The sequence below is a fragment of the Schistocerca piceifrons genome, chromosome 1, assembly GCF_021461385.2.
Source record: "Schistocerca piceifrons isolate TAMUIC-IGC-003096 chromosome 1, iqSchPice1.1, whole genome shotgun sequence".
Classification (NCBI taxonomy): domain Eukaryota; kingdom Metazoa; phylum Arthropoda; class Insecta; order Orthoptera; family Acrididae; genus Schistocerca; species Schistocerca piceifrons.
The window spans coordinates 163673292-163692890 of record NC_060138.1 but is presented as its reverse complement, the minus strand read 5'-3'; the positions used below and the strand labels follow the sequence as shown (position 1 = coordinate 163692890).

General features: G+C 45.4%; 1 protein-coding gene across 1 annotated transcript in view; it reads right to left on the bottom strand.

Moving 5' to 3' along the window:
- Positions 1-1951: 1951 nt before the first annotated feature.
- Positions 1952-19599, bottom strand: part of LOC124802990 (protein Tob1-like) — a 166496-nt gene continuing 148848 nt past the window's right edge. The window contains exon 6 of the mRNA XM_047264095.1: positions 1952-6968. Coding sequence (XP_047120051.1) covers positions 6605-6968 — 364 coding nt within the window. The 3' untranslated portion in view covers positions 1952-6604. The remainder of the gene's footprint in view (positions 6969-19599) is intronic.

Here is a 19599-nt window from a genome sequence, read left to right as displayed (position 1 = left end):
AATACATCTGTCAAAAATCAGCAATATGTGCCTTACTAGTCTAATGGCACATAGTTTAATTAAAAAGTACGACATTTTCAGTCAAAAGTATAGTGGCCGTTGACACACTTCGTATGCAATCTGTACACGAGAGTAGAAGGACATAATGTGCTCTCCCTGATCTTCGGCAAATACACTACTGGCCATTAAAAGTGTTACATCACGAAGATGACGTGCTACAGACGCGAAATTTAACCGACAGGAAGAAGATGCTGTGATATGCAAGTGATTAGCTTTTCAGAGCATTCACACAAGGTTGGCGCTGGTGGCGACACCTACAACGTGCTGACATGAGGAAAGTTTCCAACCGATTTCTCGTACACAAACAGCAGTTGACCGGCGTTGCCTGGTGAAACGTTGTTGTGATGCCTCGTGTAAGGAGGAGAAATGCCTACCATCACGTTTGCGACTTTGATAAGGGTCGGATTGTAGCATCTTGCGATTGCGGTTTATCGTATCGCGACATTGCTGCTCGCTTTGGTCGAGATCCAATGACTGGTAGCAGAATATGGAATCGGTGGGTTCAGGAGGGTTAATACGAAAAGCAGTGCTGGATCCCAACGGCCTCGTATCACTAGCAGCCGAGATGACAGACATCTTATCCGCATGGCTGTAACGGATCGTGCAGCCACGTCTCGATCCTCGAGTCAACAGATGGGGACGTTTGCAAGACAACAACCATCTGCACGAACAGTTCGATGACGTTTGCAGAAGCATGGACTATCAGCTCGGAGACCATGGCTGCTGTTACCCTTGACGCTGCATCACAGACAGGAGTGACGAACCTGGGTGCACGGATGGAAAAACGTCATTTTTTCGGATGAATCGAGGTTCGGTTTACAACATCATGATGGTGGCATCCGTGTTTGGCGACACCGCGGTGAACGCACATTGGAAGCCTGCATTCGTCATTGACATACTGGCGTATCACCCGGCGTGATGGTATGGGGTGCCATTGGTTACACGTCTCGATCACCTCTTGTTCGCATTGGAGGCACTTTGAACAGTGGACGTTACATTTCAGATGTGTTAAGACCCATGGTTTTACCCTTCATTCGATCCCTGCGAAACCCTACATTTGAGCAGGATAATACACGACCACATGTTGCAGGTCCTGTCGGCCTTTCTGGATACAGAAAATGTTCGCCTGCTGCCCTGGCTAGCACATTCTCCAGATCTCTCACCAATTGAAAACGTCTGGTCACTGGTGGCCGAGCAACTGGCTCGTCACAATACGCCAGTAACTACTCTTGATGAGCGGTGGTATCGTGTTGAAGCTGCATGGGCAGCTGTACCTGTACAGTCTGTTTGACTCAATGCCCAGGCGTATCAAGGCCGTTATTACGGCCAGAGGTGGTTGTTCCCAAGATCTATGAACCAAAATTGCGTGAAAATGTAATCACATGACAGTTCTAGTATATTTGTGTAATGAATACCCGTTTATCATCTGCATTTCTTCTTGGTGTAGCAATTTTAATGGCCAGTAGTGTATGTTGCCTTCAAACGCCTAGATACTTGAAAATGACCTAAGGCCAAATTTTTACAAGTGAAGTAAAACAGGCAGTTGCAAGCGAAATCAACCATTCGAAAAATTCGCTACGGCTGTGGAGCAAAGTTCAATGAAAACCTTGAAAAATTTCGTTTCGTAAATATCTTTTGTGTTTTGATGGCTAGAGTTACGGTGGGATTGAGCTTTAGATGCTTCAATGGAGCTGTTCTCTAGCAATGCTGTCATATTATTCTGCCTTGTTAATAGATGATTGGATGCCGACTTTCCTTCGTTTTGGTATTTTCCCGTGGCTCTGCGAATATCTCGTGAATAAAAACCTGTTTCTACATTTGATCTACGTGTGTAGGAAGACTAGAGAGTGGTCGGAAGGGCAGGGGAGACGAGATGAAAATACGGCAAAAGTTTTATGAATGCACAAAACATTTTAATATAAACTTAAAAATTCGTACAACAATATGAAAAATTATAGACTATTATACACATGTATATTATAGTAACGGGATGGAAAAATCCGTTCTCACTATGACGGCGGCCACTATAAGAGCAAAAAACGTGGGTGCGCCGGCGAGCGGTCGCAACGGACGCAGGGCTTGCGACTGCTAGCCGCGCGAGATTAGAAGAGTCTGGCCTCTGCAAACCTCAGCCCGGCCACCACTCGCGCTGACGTCGACGACGGAGCGCGAGGGGTGCGTCGGGCTGCCGCGGGCGTCACTAGCATTTCCGCCCGTGCATCGCTTCACCTAATCAGCCTACTTTCCCCCTCTGCGGGCAACAATTTCTGCCGTTGTCGAAACAATGACGGCAGAAGTAGTTTGGGAACCACAAGGTTTTTCCCTCTGAACCTCGCCAGAGCTCAACACCCGTATCAATAGAGCACGCGAAAGTCATATTTTCAGACTCGACGTGTCGTAGTGGTTGCTGGGTGAAGATACGAACATCGTTTCCACGACACCAGAGTGGCATCTGCAAATATTCATCACCGACAACGGCGCAAGAAACTCCAAGGTGCGTGTTTTTCTGTTTCAGTACTTGTTACAGAGCGTGATTATCGAACATGTCTGAGATCACAAATTACTACTTTTATCACAAACATTGTGTACGTCGAGACAGCCGAAATAGCCGAGCGGGCCTCTTGCGACGCGACGTTAGTTCGCCCAGAGCTCTATCGGTCCAGATACACATCGGGCTCTAGACGATGTAGTTCGGCGACATTTCCAGGTTGAGTACTTTACTCTTCCGCGGACGCGCAACACGAGACGTCAGTTTTGGTGCCTACATTTTAGAATCTTGCCTCGAGGTAGCATTTTAAATCCTATCGCGGTAAGCTAAATTTTTCAGTAGCAATTAAAAAAAGAAGCAGACATCGCGATGAAGCAAGTGAGGCAGTAAAAGCAAACCGACCGCTGTATCATCTTCTGTCTCGAACCCGTATCTCGCAACCCACGAATGACTGAATTCTCATACAGACTGCAACTGGGTAACATAAATGGTCACGCGGATGCTTCGAGAATCAGCGTACCTGTTGCCCATATGGGACGCAATGTCTGCTTCCGAGTCCGCATTCAGTCACCCGATCACTCGATAGTTCCTCAAGTAATACAGGTTTAAGACGTCTCCGACGGTATTACTGTAGCTGTACGTGGTTACCACATCTCTGTCGTGCCGGCGACGCCAAATAAATTCTTACCAGTCCTCACACTAAGGCAAAATCCGCGACAATGTTTTGGGTCGAACTGGGGTTCGATGTAGCCGAACTGACTGCTCCGCTACGGACACGTTATACGCGATTTAGTTTTCGCGCTGGAAATACTGTATATGTGCCTCGCCTGCACATTAGTTTACCGACGGTCCATAGTTCGCGAAGCGACAGGCAGAACATTAGTCTCCTGGCGAACTTCGCACGAAAATGGTGCAAGGCGTCGATCGCCACAAGAAGCGCTTGTCGCAAACGACGGGAGCATAGTAGCCCCCCTGTATCACAGACACTGTGCGACTTCGGCCAAGTTCGGCGTTCTCGTCGTCCCTGCCTCGTCCGGTAGTGCGCAAATCGCCCGCTGGCTGCGCCACCTCCGCTGTAAGGCCGCCTTCCTAAAGCTAAATTCTACCTCGCTACTATAAATAGTTGTAATTGATATTGACACTGAAATCACGTTAGGTAAAAAAGATAGACCGTCGTCGCCGACTTTGCTATGCCCTATATATATATATATATATTTATATATGTGTGTATTTATTAACGTTACTTCTGTAGCTCCACAAAAAACGGGATGAAAAAGAAAAATCTGACACGGACGTTGTAGATAAAAAAGAGTCAATGTTGCCACTTTCTGAGTTGCTTCTCACAGAAGATATCCCTGTCACTTTCCTTTATTTGCTAGTCATATCTACCGCAAAAACAGTCGGCTGGGCGGAAACTGCTATTGCTTATTCAAAACCAGACGGCAGACGTGATTCGTCGGTTGTATTGTAGACGTGGGAACGACCAGCTAGTTATCTGCTCAACTGTGGCACCATTTTAACATTAAATAGTTTCCGTGGTTTCAGGAAATCATGTACTACAGTTGTGTCAAAAACTATTCTCTTTATATTGGTTTCTGGACTAAATAGAAGCCAAATACATTACTGCATGGATTACACTTATTTATGCACTGATTGTTAAAAGTTACCTAGGTTGCAATGATTTATTTGTCACACAGACTCCTTCTCATTCAACAACACCCACTAAATAAATGAAACCCAAGTAAATAACTGTTCAGATTGTATAACACTTACAACAAAGAACGATAGATCAGTTGAAAATGCTGATAGTGTCTTGAAAAGAGATAGAGATAAGAAAAGGGTAACTGAGGACTGTTGGATTAAGTCATGTGATGCTGAGGGAACTAAATTAGTAAATGAGACTCTGAAGTAGAAGCTGCATTGGTTATTTTGACAGCAATGTAATCCACGTCAGGAGAAGTGCAAAGTAATACACGCCAGGAGAAGGAAGGAGGATATGAAGTGTATGCTGGGCAATATCAATGAAAGCTTTCGCGACACAGAGAGACATGTTGTCGCTAAATGTAAATTTAAGAGCTAGAAGCCTTTTTGAAAGTATTTGTTCTGGGTATAGCCTTACATGGAAGTGAAATGTGGAAAGCAAACACCACAGACAAGAAGATAATAAAGATTTTGAAATCTGCTGCAGAATAATTTTGAAGATTACTTTGGTAGAGTGAATAAGTAATCATGAGATACTGAAATGAAAACGAGAGAAAAGAGCATGATGGCACAAGGGATAGGTTACGAGACATCCCGACGCATCGAGGAGTAGTCAATTTGGTAATGAAGTCTAGGAGGATAAAATAAAAATTGTGGAGGAAGACCGGGACTACACAACAGTAAATAGGTTAAAGTGGATATAGGTTGAAATAGTTATGCAGAGATGAAGAAGTGGACTAGTGTGGAGAGCTGCATCAAAACAGTCTTTGCACTGATGATAGCCCAAACGTCTCGTAGAAGCACAAAATAGAAAAAAATACGGACTATAGTTAATCACAATGCTTTTTGTTTGAGTGTAGTTGTTCGCTTACAAAAGGAAGAGGTGCTTGACACGAACAGCACTTTCAAGTTTTCTGTGCTATGCTTTGATGTTAAGGGAATTAGGAGCTGATTTGCTAAGAAATAAGCATTATCAAAATTTTGTGTCTGTTAATGTGTTAGATGTTGAAAAGCGGAAGTGAAAGCTGCACTGGTCACATATATTTCTGTTTCTAAACAGGTCTTATATTAAAAATAAGAAATAAACGTAACTTTGGTAACTCTGTTTTTATGGATTCTGCAGTATCAGTAGGTAAACGTTTTGCTTAGAGTGCATAGAATTTAGTAATGGATAGTTTGTATAAAATGTACTCGGACGTTCTTATAGGAACTGTGCACAACCGACGAACCCGCATCTCCCTCTGGCCCGATCTCAGTTTGCGTCCATCGCACAGGCAAGACAGCCTCCGCCTTAACACCAAATTTCTTCACCAACAACCGCAAACAACCAACTCGTCATTGCCTGACAAATGACTATTTTTCAGGTACCATTAACCATTTCTTCGTTTCGTTCAGCAACATTGTATTGAAACCAGACCCTATACGTACTTTGAAGTATTAATTTTAATATTATTATTAATATATTAATATTATTATACCAAACATAACAATAGTCAGTATTAAACAAAATATATTTCAATATAAAAACAAATAAAAACAATAGCTATAGCAAATCTATTTTATGTATATATATATCTCTTATGTATATATATATATAATCAGTGAAAAAATAAAGGAACAAATCAAAACAATATGTGTAGCTATGACTAATCTCTATACATGAAGATCTAGCGTAGAAAGTCGAATGGCGCCCGCGGCGGCTAGCGCAGCGGGCTACAATACTGATCCGAGGGCACGGTACAAAAAACTTGAAAAATATTTGAATCTTTCAGCTCCTCCGAACGTAGTAACAAAATAAAAAGCTTGAATCACCGGTGATCTTTTTTTATCTCCATTCTTGGTTTTCTTCTTTTGTTTCCTTTCACTCTCGCAGTTTCTATTTACATGTGGAAGGCGAGCTCGTCGCACACGCCCACCAGAACTTTTTTTTCATTTTTTTTTTTCGTTTTCAAACAACATCGAAGCTGCTCTGTCTGTCGTAATCGAAACACGGGGGCGTGCAGCGCAGGGACGCAATCGCTCAGCGACGCACTCCACGCGCCACGCCCCTTGGTGTGAAGATCAACATATCGTTACAATGTAGAAAAATGGGTAAAAAATATAGATATATTATAAAATATTACTTTCTAGTTTTACAACATAACAGTGGCTTGGCAAACCAACCAAGGAAGGAAAAATATATCATCATGTATGTATATATATTATGGTGTGTGTGTGTGTGTGTCTCAGTTTTTTTTTTTTCTTTTTTAGACGGTGTTGGTTCTAGAGCGACCCGAATCGTAATCCAAGGTAAAGGGTGTGCTCGCCACCCTGCGACTAGAAGATGATCAAGCCGGCTGCTGCTGGAGGGCGGGCCTAGTTGGCTACGAGCAGGTGCTGGTACGGGCTGTGCGCCTGGTAGTGGTGCGGGGGCGGCGGGGGCGGCAGCAGCTGCTTGGCCGACGAGGGCGGCGGACCGTCGGGGGAGGAGGCCGCCGCCGCGCCCGCGCCCGCCCCCGCGCCGGCGCCGGCGCCGCCAAACAGCTGGTGGTGGTGCGGGGGTGGCGGCGGGGGCGCGTGGTACAGCTCGTGGTAGGGGAAGTGCGAGCCGTGCGCCTGTTGGTAGCCCTGCAGGAAGTAGTCAGCCGGCGACAGCGGCCGCGGCGACTGCAGCTGCTGCTGTTGCTGCTGCTGCATCGCCCGCTGCTTGATGTAGTTGCTGAACTCCGTCGGCGACATCCTGCAACAATGTACACCACGTTAGCATCTGTCTCCAACTCAGCCAAAAATGACAGAGCAAAATCCTTATCGCCCAGCTACTGCGATGTTCCACAGTCTACACCAGTCGTTGGTAAACTCATTAGTCAACGGGCCAAATGTCAACAGCAGAATGACTGCAGTTTCTTTTGAAAGGCAACTTTTTTAAAACTTGAACTGTCTAGGTAGGTACGGTGTTATTAACTTAAGGGGGGTAGGACGTCAAACGGGCCATCTTGGAGCAGGAGAGACACCACAGGACTTTTTAATTCCCACTGTCTATACTTTTATGAATAAATTCATAAAACTTTGTCAGCAAGACCAGGAAGGATTCAGGATTCACACTCATAGCAGAGGAAGTTAAAAACATAACAAAATTAACTTTGTTTTACATGTGAAAGTTCATCATTTTTTCACTTAGTATTGGCTGCCCAAATTATCTCTTGTTAGTTCATTATTAACCTAATTATTTTCTTCTTTCGTCCGATCGTATACTTTTTCCCACACTTCAGGAGGAACAGTTTGCCGGCCGCCGTGGCCGAGTGGTTCTAGGTGCTTTAGTCCGGAATCGCGCTGCTGCTACGGTCGCAGTTTCGAATCCTGCCTCGGGCATGGATGTGTGTCATGTCCTTAGTTAGGTTTAAGTAGTTCTAAGTCTAGGCGATTGATGACCACATATGTTAAGCCCCATTGTGCTTAGGGCCATTGCCGGCCGCGGTGGTCTAGCGGTTCTAGGCGCTCAGTCCGGAGCCGCGCGGCTGCTACGGTCGCGGGTTCGAATCCTGCCTCGGGCATGGATGTGTGTGATGTCCTTAGGTTAGTTAGGTTTAAGTAGTTCTAAGTTCTAGGGGACTGCTGACCACAGATGTTGAGTCCCATAGTGCTCAGAGCCATTTGAGCTTAGGGCCATTTGAACTAACCTGTTCCCAAAACTATAGCGGAATAGATATTCCTTCCACTACTACATTTCTCATGAAATTCAGCACGTTAAAAATTACCTGACGCACCTGGCTTCGAAATATTGTCCACCTCGCACTTTCGGAGACATTGTCAGAAGCAGCAAAAGCGGTGCGGATGTCAGAGAGAGCACGTGGGCTGAGTCTCCCGTTTAGTTACTTTTTTAAAATAGACTCGTCCAGGCCGAAAGCGGCCTGGGTGGCCGAGCTGTTCTAGGCGCTTCAGTCTGGAACCGCGCGACTGCTACGTTCGCAGGTTCGAATCCTGCCTCGGGCATGGATGTGTGTGATGTCTTTAGGTTAGTTAGGTTTAAGCAGTTCTAAGTTCTAGGGGACTGATGACCTTAGGAGTTAAGTGCCATAGTGCTCAGAGCCATTTGAACCAGGCCGAAAACCGACCTCTGCGTGTGCCACGAAGTTCCAGTCACCCTTTATGTGAGCGCCGGCACGTTGTATTTTGAGGAAGAGCCATTCTCACAAGCGGACCATACGAACTCCCCCTCACTGATTTGATTCGTATTGACACGCTGTGTGGGGCATAACCAGGACTTCAATAAGTGTGAACGGGAAGACGCAACTCTCAACCATTTTTGAGAAAAGTCGAGTTTGAATATTATAGGTGTGCTTACGCCGTATGCTTTGGACCGCCGCTAGCGTTCACGTCAGCGGGCGAGTGAACAAGCGCTTTGACTTCAGTGACATAATCAATGAGTTTACATCGGTCAAAGCAAGGAAATGGAAAGTATAATTATAATAAAACTACAATTCTTGGAAAGAAATGCGTTCTCACCACTTAATTATAGCCATTCTTCTTTTTTCTAGTTGATTTTTGGACTATTAATAATTTATGAAGAGCAAATTAAATGTGACTTTTAATAACACATTATGTTTTCGTGTGGCTCAAAAATGGTACAAATGGCTCTGAGCACTATGGGATTCAACTGCTGAGGTCATTAGTCCCCTAGAACTTAGAACTAGTTAAACCTAACTAACCGAAGGACATCACAAACATCCATGCCCGAGGCAGGATTCGAACCTGCGACCGTAGTGGCCTTGCGGTTCCAGACTGCAGCGCCTTTAACCGCACGGCCACTTCGGCCGGCTTTCGTGTGGCAAGCACTTAAGTAAAAACGAATATAGGTGCGAAGACATCACGACAGACTTAATTACAATCTAGAAGATAGGTTAATTCCCAGAAAAAACTTTCTCATCCACATCGTTTGGTTGCAGATGACAAGCTACATGTAGTAATTAACACATAAGTGAACCAGAAAATTCATGCCCCCAAAATGTAAAGGTATTTACAAAAAGAAACGATCTATTGTTTGAACTAAACATCCACATAATTTTATAATCACTTAACAAAAATGTTCACATTACACAATAAATAAAAACGAAAACCCACTGACGATGGCACAGTGTTGGCGAAACATGTTTGGGTACTGAGAAACAACGGTGTTTTGCATAACTGGCGGACCTCACATCCAACAATTTTATCTGCAAACACGGCCAACACAAGGAGCTGCGAATCAAAATGATGAAGAAGACTGCGACCAGTTGAACGTAGTCACTGTGAGAGGCAGTGTCACAGCGCAATGGAGCAACGCGTAAACATCAAACTCTGCTACAAATTGGGGAAGGCTGCGACGGAGACACATCGAATGTTGGTGCAGGTGTACGGGAGGGACGCCGTGAGCAGAAAATGTGTTGAATGGTTTAAACGCTTCGGTGAAGGGAAGGAAAAAACTGGGGACGAGCCACGTTCAGGTCTGCCATCGACAAACAGAACCCCAGAAAAGATCGAGAAAGTACGAGAAATTCTGGCACAAGATCGGCGACGGACTCTGGGATTGATTGCGGAGGAATCGGGCATTAGCAAGAACATGGTGCACAACATCGTTCCGCTATGATTTGGGTAAGCGGAAGATCATCTCCAGATTTGTGTCACACGAGCTCACAGACGAGCCGGCCGAAGTGGCCGAGCGGTTCTAGGCGCTACAGTCTGGAACCGCGCTGCTGCTACGGTCGCAAGTTCGAATCCTGCCTCGGGCATGGATGTGTGTGATGTCCTTAGGTTAGTTAGTTCTAAGTTCTAGGAGACTGATGATCTCAGAAGTCAAGTCCCATAGTGCTCAGAGCCACTTCATTTCTCACAGACGAGCAGAAATAAAAACGGATGGAAACTGCTGGTGAACAACATCGTGGCCGGAAGCTGTGACCGAGCGGTTCTAGGCGCTTCAGTCCGGAACCGCGCTGCTACTACGGCCGCAGGTTCGAATCCTGCCTCGGGTATGGATGTGTGTGATTTCCTTAGGTCAGTTAGGTACTTAGTCCCATAGTGCTTAGAGCCATTTGAACACCATCTTCACGGGAGATATCTGGGTGCTATCAGCTCGATCCGGAATCAAAAAGGCAATCGATGTTATGGTGTTCACCGTCTTCCCCGCTACCAAAAAAAATCGTCTGTAAAAATCCAAGGTGAAAACACTGTTGATTGCTTTCTTCGATAACAACAGCATCATTTACAAAGAAATTGTTCTTACAGTTCGAACAATTAATGTTGTATTTTACAGTCCGTTTTGAACGATTGCTATAGCGTATCCGGCGAGTTCGGCCAGAATTTTACAGGACTGGAAAATGTACCCTGCTCCATGAAAATGCCCCTGTACACTGCGGGATCCGTTTGCTCCAGTTCCTGGCGTAGAAGATGGTAACTGTTCCTGAACACTCTCCGTATTCGCCTGATCTGGCTCCTGCGGACTTCTTCCCGATTGCCCGCTTGAAGGCGCGCATAAAAGGTGAACGTTGTGCGGACGTGATTGCCATTAAAGATCGCGTGATAGCCGTTCTGCGATCGATTCCACAGGACGCCTTTGCTTTCCAGAAGCTGTAAGAACGTTGTGAAAAGTGTGTTGTAGCGGGTGTCGACTATTTTGAAGGGCAATAAAGAACATTTGTTTGCAACCAATAACCGCGTAAGTAACGAGCAGCCCTTAGTGGCTCCCCCATCACAATTTTTTATCTTAAATATCTTTGTGACCAATGCCCTTTTGGCATATTTATTATTTTATAAATGGCATATAAGTAGTGCCAGTCTTTCCACGATGATTCTGTACTTATACTCTGTATCATACGGTTTTAGTCATAATTCTGTGACCATGCTATAGACGATTCTTTGATTTGAATTCTGAGGAAGACACTCCTAGCGGTGTTGAAACCCGGTTAATTCGTTAAAAATAGTGACCGAGGGCTGTTTTCTTTCAATTGTAACTATTCACAATCTCTGAACGTGCAGCCATGTACAAAAATTTGTGTGTATCTTTTGTTTTGTTTGTTGTCTGATAGCATTCACCGAACTTTTTAGAGACACCACGTACACAGGAGTTGGGTATGGAAGTCATTCTAGCCGACCGCTGTGGTCGAGCGGTTCTGTGCGCTTCAGTGCGGTACCACGCGGTTGCTACAGTCTCAGGTTCGAAAAAAAATGGCTCTGAGCACTATGGGACTTAACTGCTGTGGTCATCAGTCCCCTAGAACTTAGAACTACTTAAACCTGACTAACCTAAGGACGTCACACACATCCATGCCCGAGGCAGGATTCGAACCTGCGACCGTAGCAGTCGCGCGGTTCCGGACTGAGCGCCTAGAACCGCTAGACCACCGCGGCCGGCCTCTCAGGTTCGAATCCTGCCTGGGGTATGGATGTGTGTGATGTCCTTAGGTTAGTTAGGTTTAAGTAGTTCTAAGTCTTGGGGACTGATGACCTCAGATGTTAAGTCTCATAGTGCTTGGAGCCATTTTTGAAGTCATTCTGCACCTCTTGTATTTATATGATTCTGCGCCCTAAGATTTTCACCTTTTCCGCCCTCTATCGAACAATCTTCAAGGTACTTCGTTTTCTTATGGAAACGGGCTCAGAAAATGGCTCGATGACTTCTTCGTCTTAAAACCACGTAATTTCTACTGTCGCACACTCTGTTATGTGCACCAGTTGTGTTTACCAAACTTACAGGAATACGCTATGACCTTATGTTCCAAACCGATGCATGTCGGAATGTCGTGTAGAGATAAAATGACGACTCGACTGCGAGCGTAGGGACTTGTAAAGGAAGAGCGAGGCTGTGACTGAGCGGTGCGGTGTTGTGTGGGAGAGGCCGTGTGCTGTCCTCGCCTGCGTGTAGCGCCGCAGCCTTGGCCGGGATGGCCGGCGCCGACGTGCCTGGCCGGCACAATACCTCGCGACCTCGCCGGTCGCCGCCGCGGACATCCCGCGCCGAGCCGCCGCACCCCACTGTGACGGCAATCCCCATTCAGCCCGCATCTCGCTGCCAGTGAAACCGTTTTTAATCATCCCCTCAGGGCTTCATAAGCGGCACTCTTTCCCGCGACCTATGATCAGCCTCGGTAGGAGTTAATGAATAGCTCAGACTGATATCCACGGTAGGCAGGAAGTAGCATACAAACACATCAACAAGGCAGGACATATGGAGTATTTCAGAAAGACGAGGGTATCCGAAGCACTTAATAAGGTAGTATGGGCTTATATTAAAAAAAAAACCATGGAAAAAAGACTGGAACGATAATACACTCCTGGAAATGAAAAAAAGAACACATTGACACCGGTGTGTCAGACCCACCATACTTGCTCCGGACACTGCGAGAGGGCTGTACAAGCAATGATCACACGCACGGCACAGCGGACACACCAGGAACCGCGGTGTTGGCCGTCGAATGGCGCTAGCTGCGCAGCATTTGTGCACCGCCGCCGTCAGTGTCAGCCAGTTTGCCGTGGCATACGGAGATCCATCGCAGTCTTTAACCCTGGTAGCATGCCGCGACAGCGTGGACGTGAACCATATGTGCAGTTGACGGACTTTGAGCGAGGGCGTATAGTGGGCATGCGGGAGGCCGGGTGGACGTACCGCCGAATTGCTCAACACGTGGGGCGTGAGGTCTCCACAGTACATCGATGTTGTCGCCAGTGGTCGGCGGAAGGTGCACGTGCCCGTCGACCTGGGACCGGACCGCAGCGACGCACGGATGCACGCCAAGACCGTAGGATCCTACGCAGTGCCGTAGGGGACCGCACCGCCACTTCCCAGCAAATTAGGGACACTGTTGCTCCTGGGGTATCGGCGAGGACCATTCACAACCGTCTCCATGAAGCTGGGCTACGGTCCCGCACACCGTTAGGCCGTCGTCCGCTCACGCCCCAACATCGTGCAGCCCGCCTCCAGTGGTGTCGCGACAGGCGTGAATGGAGGGACGAATAGAGACGTGTCGTCTTCAGCGATGAGAGTCGCTTCTGCCTTGGTGCCAATGATGGTCGTATGCGTGTTTGGCGCCGTGCAGGTGAGCGCCACAATCAGGACTGCATACGACCGAGGCACACAGGGTCAACACCCGGCATCATGGTGTGGGGAGCGATCTCCTACACTGGCCGTACACCACTGGTGATCGTCGAGGGGACACTGAATAGTGCACGGTACATCCAAACCGTCATCGAACCCATCGTTCTACCATTCCTAGACCGGCAAGGGAACTTGCTGTTCCAACAGGACAATGCACGTCCGCATGTATCCCGTGCCACCCAACGTGCTCTAGAAGGTGTTAGTCAACTACCCTGGCCAGCAAGATCTCCGGATCTGTCCCCCATTGAGCATGTTTGGGACTGGATGAAGCGTCGTCTCACGCGGTCTGCACGTCCAGCACGAACGCTGGTCCAACTGAGGCGCCAGGTGGAAATGGCATGACAAGCCGTTCCACAGGACTACATCCAGCATCTCTACGATCGTCTCCATGGGAGAATAGCAGCCTGCATTGCTGCGAAAGGTGGATATACACTGTACTAGTGCCGACATTGTGCATGCTCTGTTGCCTGTGTCTATGTGCCTGTGGTTCTGTCAGTGTGATCATGTGATGTATCTGACCCCAGGAATGTGTCAATAAAGTTTCCCCTTCCTGGGACAATGAATTCACGGTGTTCTTATTTCAATTTCCAGGAGTGTAGTTGATAAAGCTGTGAGACAAGATTGTAGCTTATCGCCGACGCTTTTTAATATAGGTAAAGTCTGGTGATGCTGAGGGAATTAGATTAGGAAATGACACACTTAAAGTAGTAAAGTAGTTTTGCTATTTGGGGAGCAAAATAACTGATAATGGTCGAAGTAGAGCGGATATAAAATATCCTTGCAATGGCAAGGAAAGTGTTTCTGAAGAAATTATTAACATCAAGTATAGATTTAAGTGTGAGGAAGTCGTTTCTGAAAGTATTTGTATGGAGTGTAGCCATGTATGGAAGTGAAACATGGACGATAAATAGTTTGAACAAGAAGAGAATAGAAGGTTTCGAAATGTGGTGCTACAGAAGGATGCTGAAGATTAGATGGGTAGATCACATAACTAATGAGGAGGTATTGAGTAGAATTGGGGAGAAGAGGAGTTTGTGGCACAACTTGACAAGAAGAAGGGACCGGTTGGTAGGACATGTTCTGAGGCATCAGGGGATCACAAATTTAGCATTGGAAGGCAGCGTGAAGGGTAAAAATCGTAGAGGGAGACCAAGAGATGAATACACTAAGCAGATTCAGAAGGATGTAGGCTGTAGTAGGTACTGGGAGATGAAGAGGCTTGCACAGGATAGAGTAGCATGGAGAGCTGCATCAAACCAGTCTCAGGACTGAAGACCATAACAACAACAACACAGTGTGCAAAAGGATTAAGGGGCCACTTTTTTGAAACCCCGTCATTTTTCCCCACTGCAACGCAGAATTAAGAAATTTGGCTCAAATGTGCCTAAAGTCTTCTGTAATTGCAGAAATGTGTGGCGCCCTGTGACGTCACCCTCGGGCTCGACAACGCTTCAAACAGAATCGTGTTGATATACAGACTAGGGCTAAGAAGTTCATGTGAGGTGAAAGGTGGGTTAATGATGTCAAATTATCATCAAATTTCACCATAGTTCTGCTCAGCGCCATCGTGGAGTGTCGTACAATGGGAAGGTCGTCCGCACACTCCAAAACCACGCCTCACCCATTCGCTTGACGCCTCTGCAGTGCAATGCAGTGTCTGCATACCTTCGTTGATCATTTTAAAAATGAACCTGTACAGAGACAACCCTTGACAATTTTCTAGGCGCCTACAGGCAGGCAGTCCCTTCGACACTGCTCAGATTCCGCATAACCGCAAGCAGCCAATAGAGCAGCACTCAGCTGCCACTCAGCTGAATGGTGTCGAGGAGTTGCCTGCCTGTAGGCGTTAGGAATCGGTCAGGTGTTGTCTCTGTACAACCGCGTTTTTAAAGTGCTCATCAATGCTGTATAGTTGGCACCGATGGTCTGGGGGGTGTCAGAGGATCCCCTTGCTGTTTTATTAGCCTCAGACAGGCGCAAAGCAGGAGGGCTGAGAAACTGTAAATACTCTTTACTGCTTCGGATTATGTTCAAATGCTGTCCAATGGTTTTAAAGATCCCTAGTGGTTCCATCCTGTATACTAGAGTAAAAACTGCGATCGCGCTACACCCCAAAGGGGTCAGATGGCATTCAGTTGCGCTGCAACACCACACTATCCTTAAAGAAAGGGACTCGTCCAGGGGGTGTCAGCACTGTCATTGATTGTCAACAACGTCGTTCTGTTGGATACTGCATTGAAAACCTTCATTTTTGACTGTAAAACGTATGCAAATGGACGTCCCAAGGAAAGGGATGCCTCATTGCGCATTTCCTGTCACTTCCTGGGGCCTTTCTGCAACGACTCTGGGCGGCGACATGTCTGAAATGTTTTCTTCGCCCACCCATAAGAAAACTGACGATTTCAGTGCTAAGCACCATGGTGTGTTTAATTATTTCGCACAGTGTATAAAGACGACAGTTTCGCACAATGGAAAACAAAGATTAAAGCGATACATTAAAATAGGAAAAGCCCTTTCATAAAGACCATGGTATTCGCTGACGACCAAATAATTTTACAAGCGACTGACGACGGTATGCAAAGGGGAATCAACACATTGGCTAGACCAGATGTGCTATGACTACAAATTTAATATTTCTCACAAAAAGCCGAAGATTAAGGTTTTGAAGATAAAGTACTTCCAGGTTCTAAAATAGTACTGAACAGTCATGTTTTAGAACGAGTTTCTCATTGTATCATCTTACTCCTTAAGTTGCGACGTTACCTAAAGTTTGGAAGTGACCTGCAAAATAAATTAAGTAAATGTCAGATGATGTTTGGTATAACACAGGGAATACTAGGCGACAAAATACGGAAATAATAACAGAATTTCATAAAGTACTGGCTACATCTATTTTGACATGTGGGGCAGATTCGTGGGCAGTACGAAAGTAAGAGGAAACGTGTACAGGCCAATGAAACAAAGTCTCGGGTAAGAAATGAAGATGCAAGAAGAAAGACCAACAGCAGAGTAATTTGTAGACACAAATCTGAAGCACTTTTATCATTAAATTATTCGCAGATTGGTATAATGGCTGAAAACAGTAAGAAGACAAGTAACTCACGCGCTTGTGCGAATACAACAGCGAGTCGCGTGGGCGTTGTGCCACAGATGAACACGACCCATCGTTCTGAACATTTTTGATGAGTGCAATTATGTCACATCGCAACTGTAACTCACTTGAAGAGATCTGAACGACATAAATTTATTAAATCGTGTCACATGTTCAGTGCACTTATCTTTCTGGAATAATGTTGGTCAAAATTTTTCACTTCTGAGTAGGGGAGAGTGTTGTACCGTGAGGATGGTGTAACTAGGACCAATTGACGTTTCCTGGTCGATGTTTCAATCTAGTGGCTGATTACAGAATCACACGAAGGAATGCGCCCTATGGTTTTTGTTGTTGTGAGTTATCAGTTGTGTTTTGTGCACCGTTTCTAAATATTTTCAGGTCTACATAGTTAAATTCTGTATATTGAAGCTATTCGGAAATATTATTTATTTTTCAGTTACAGAATTTTATTATGAGCAAAATTCTACGTATTTTTAAAACTAATTATACCGTACAAGGAGTGGCTTGCTAAGCAATACTTCGTCAGTCGTACCTTGACATGGAAGCACGTCTTCTACAACGAAGCATGTGGTATTAGGAAAATAACTGAGTTCCTTTAATGTCTTAACAAATTTACCTGCCTTGAAACTGGATACTTGTATTTGTTTTCATAGTCTTCTATTTCAAAATGTATAAGGGGCGTTCAAAAAGAAACGAGCCGGAGGTATAATTACAGAAACCACTACCTGTATGTTGCAAGTATTGACCCTGGCTGTTGAGACACTTGGCGCACTGTGACACAAAGCGGTGAATGGCTGTCTCATAAAATTCCTGGGGCTGCGATTTCAACCAGTTCCGCACGTACAGCTGGACGTCGTCGTGTGAGGTGAATCGTTTGCTCCTTAGAGCCTTTTTTAAGGGGACCAAAAATTGCGTATTCACAGGGAGAGAGGTCCGGACTGTATGGAGGGTGGCCGAAAACCTCCCATTTGAATTCAAATGGGAGGTTTACGCCATTCACATCGGTAGAAGACTTCCAGCTGTACGTGCGGAACTGGTTAACATCGCAACTCCGTGAGTTTTATGAGACAGCCATTCACCGCCTTGTGTCACAGTGCGCCAAGTGTCTCAACAGCCAGGGTCAATACTTGTAACATACAGGTACTGGTTTCTGTAATTATGCCTCCGGCTCGTTTCTTTTTGAACGCCCCCTATCATTAACTTTAAACGGTTTTTGATAACATTTATATTTAATTTGATTTCATTTACTGGTTTTTGGTTTGTAGTAAAGTAATAAAGTAACAGATAAACTATTAATTACATTATTGACAAGATTTTATCGACTGGAATACTTCTAAATTTTAGTTGGTACATGACCATGGTGTACCTTGGAATATTTTTTCACATTTGGTTCAAATGGCTCTGAGCACTATGGGACTTCACATCTGAGGTCGTCAATCCCCTAGAACTTAGAACAACTTAAACCTAACTAACCTAAGGACATCACACACATCCATGCCCGAGGCAGGATTCGAACCTGCGACCGTAGCGGTCGCGGGTTGCAGACTGAAGCGTCTAGAACCGCTCGACCACAATAGCCGGCTTTCACATTTGGAAAAACCGCACTTTTCAGCAGGTGTTTTCGCAATTTCTGAAAAACTGCGGCACACGGAAAGTGGATGCCCTCGTTTAACAATGTAATAAGAAAATATATTAAACTGCCAATAAAGGGCTGGTTATAGATAACGGTCTGGAATCTATTCCAAGGCAGAACATTCTCCGCTACATGGTATCACTAGGTGCTGTATAACTGGTTTATTAATACTAGTACCGTTCATGAAACTACTAAAATGCGTATTTTGTTCCCGGTACACATTTCGTTTTATGCATTTAAGACATCACCAGTACTAGGATTTTCCAGTATGTTAGTTGCTAACAATGTTAATTTGATGTCTGCAAGAAATTTCCAATAAAAATTTACTCTGTGACGTTGGTGCTGTATATTAAACAAAGAGAAAAATGGCACACATCAACTTAGACCAGCGGACAGGCTGCGATGAGTACTGTGTAAGGCAATATTCTTTCGACGGCCAACAAACACAGAGCATAGACAGCCGTGTGGCGGAAGGAAGCGACAGTAAGGACTATTTATTTAGCCGCGTCCCGCTTCATACCTCGCAGACACTCTTTTTATCTGTGTACCGTACAATGGCATGCGTAGCGGAAATGTGGCTGATGATGCAGATATCTACATCTGTATCTACATATATACTCCGCAAGCCACCATTCTCTCCATGTATCTCTACTAATCATTACCTTTCCTGTTCCATTCGCAAATGGAATGAGGGAAAGATGTTCTTTTCTATGCCTCCATAAGAACCCTAATTTTTCTTTTCTAGTTTTCGAGGTCCGTAAACGAAATTTTCGTTGGCGATAATGGAATCATTCTGCAATCAGCTTCAAATGCCGGTTCTCTAAATTTTCTCAGTAATGTTACGTGAAAGGAACGTCGCTTTACATCCAGAGAGTCTCATTTGAGCTCACGAAGCATTGCCGTAATACTCACGTCTGTTACAAATCTAGCAGCCCGCCTCTGAAATGCTTCACTGTCTTCCTTCAGTTTGACCTTGTCTGGATCACGAACACTAGAGCAGCACTCAAGAATGGACCGCGCTGGTGTTCTGTTTGAGGTCTTTGTTATAGATTATAGATGAGCTGCTCTTTCCCTAGAATTCTCTAAGTACACCGAATTTGTCCATTCGCCTTTCTTGCTACCGGCCTTAAGTGCTCGTTCCATTTTGTATGGCTTTGCAACGTTATTCCTACGTGGTAATCGTACTGACTGTGCCAAACAGCATACCACTAGTACTATATTTCGTTTTTTTTTTTTTTACTTGTCTGCAAATTTTTCTATCTTTGGAGGAAGCCACCATTTATCACAGCAAATAGAAGCTGTACGTCATCTTGAATCTTCCTAGAGACACACAATGACGACACCTTTCTGTACCCGGCAGCGTCATTACGAAACAGACGCAGGTTGCTACTCGTCCTACCCGTCAGACTTATGTAAACAGAAAATAACAGGTCTCCTATCACACTTCCCTGAGGCACTCCTGACTACACACTTGTCTTCTGGTGAACACTGGCTGTCCACAG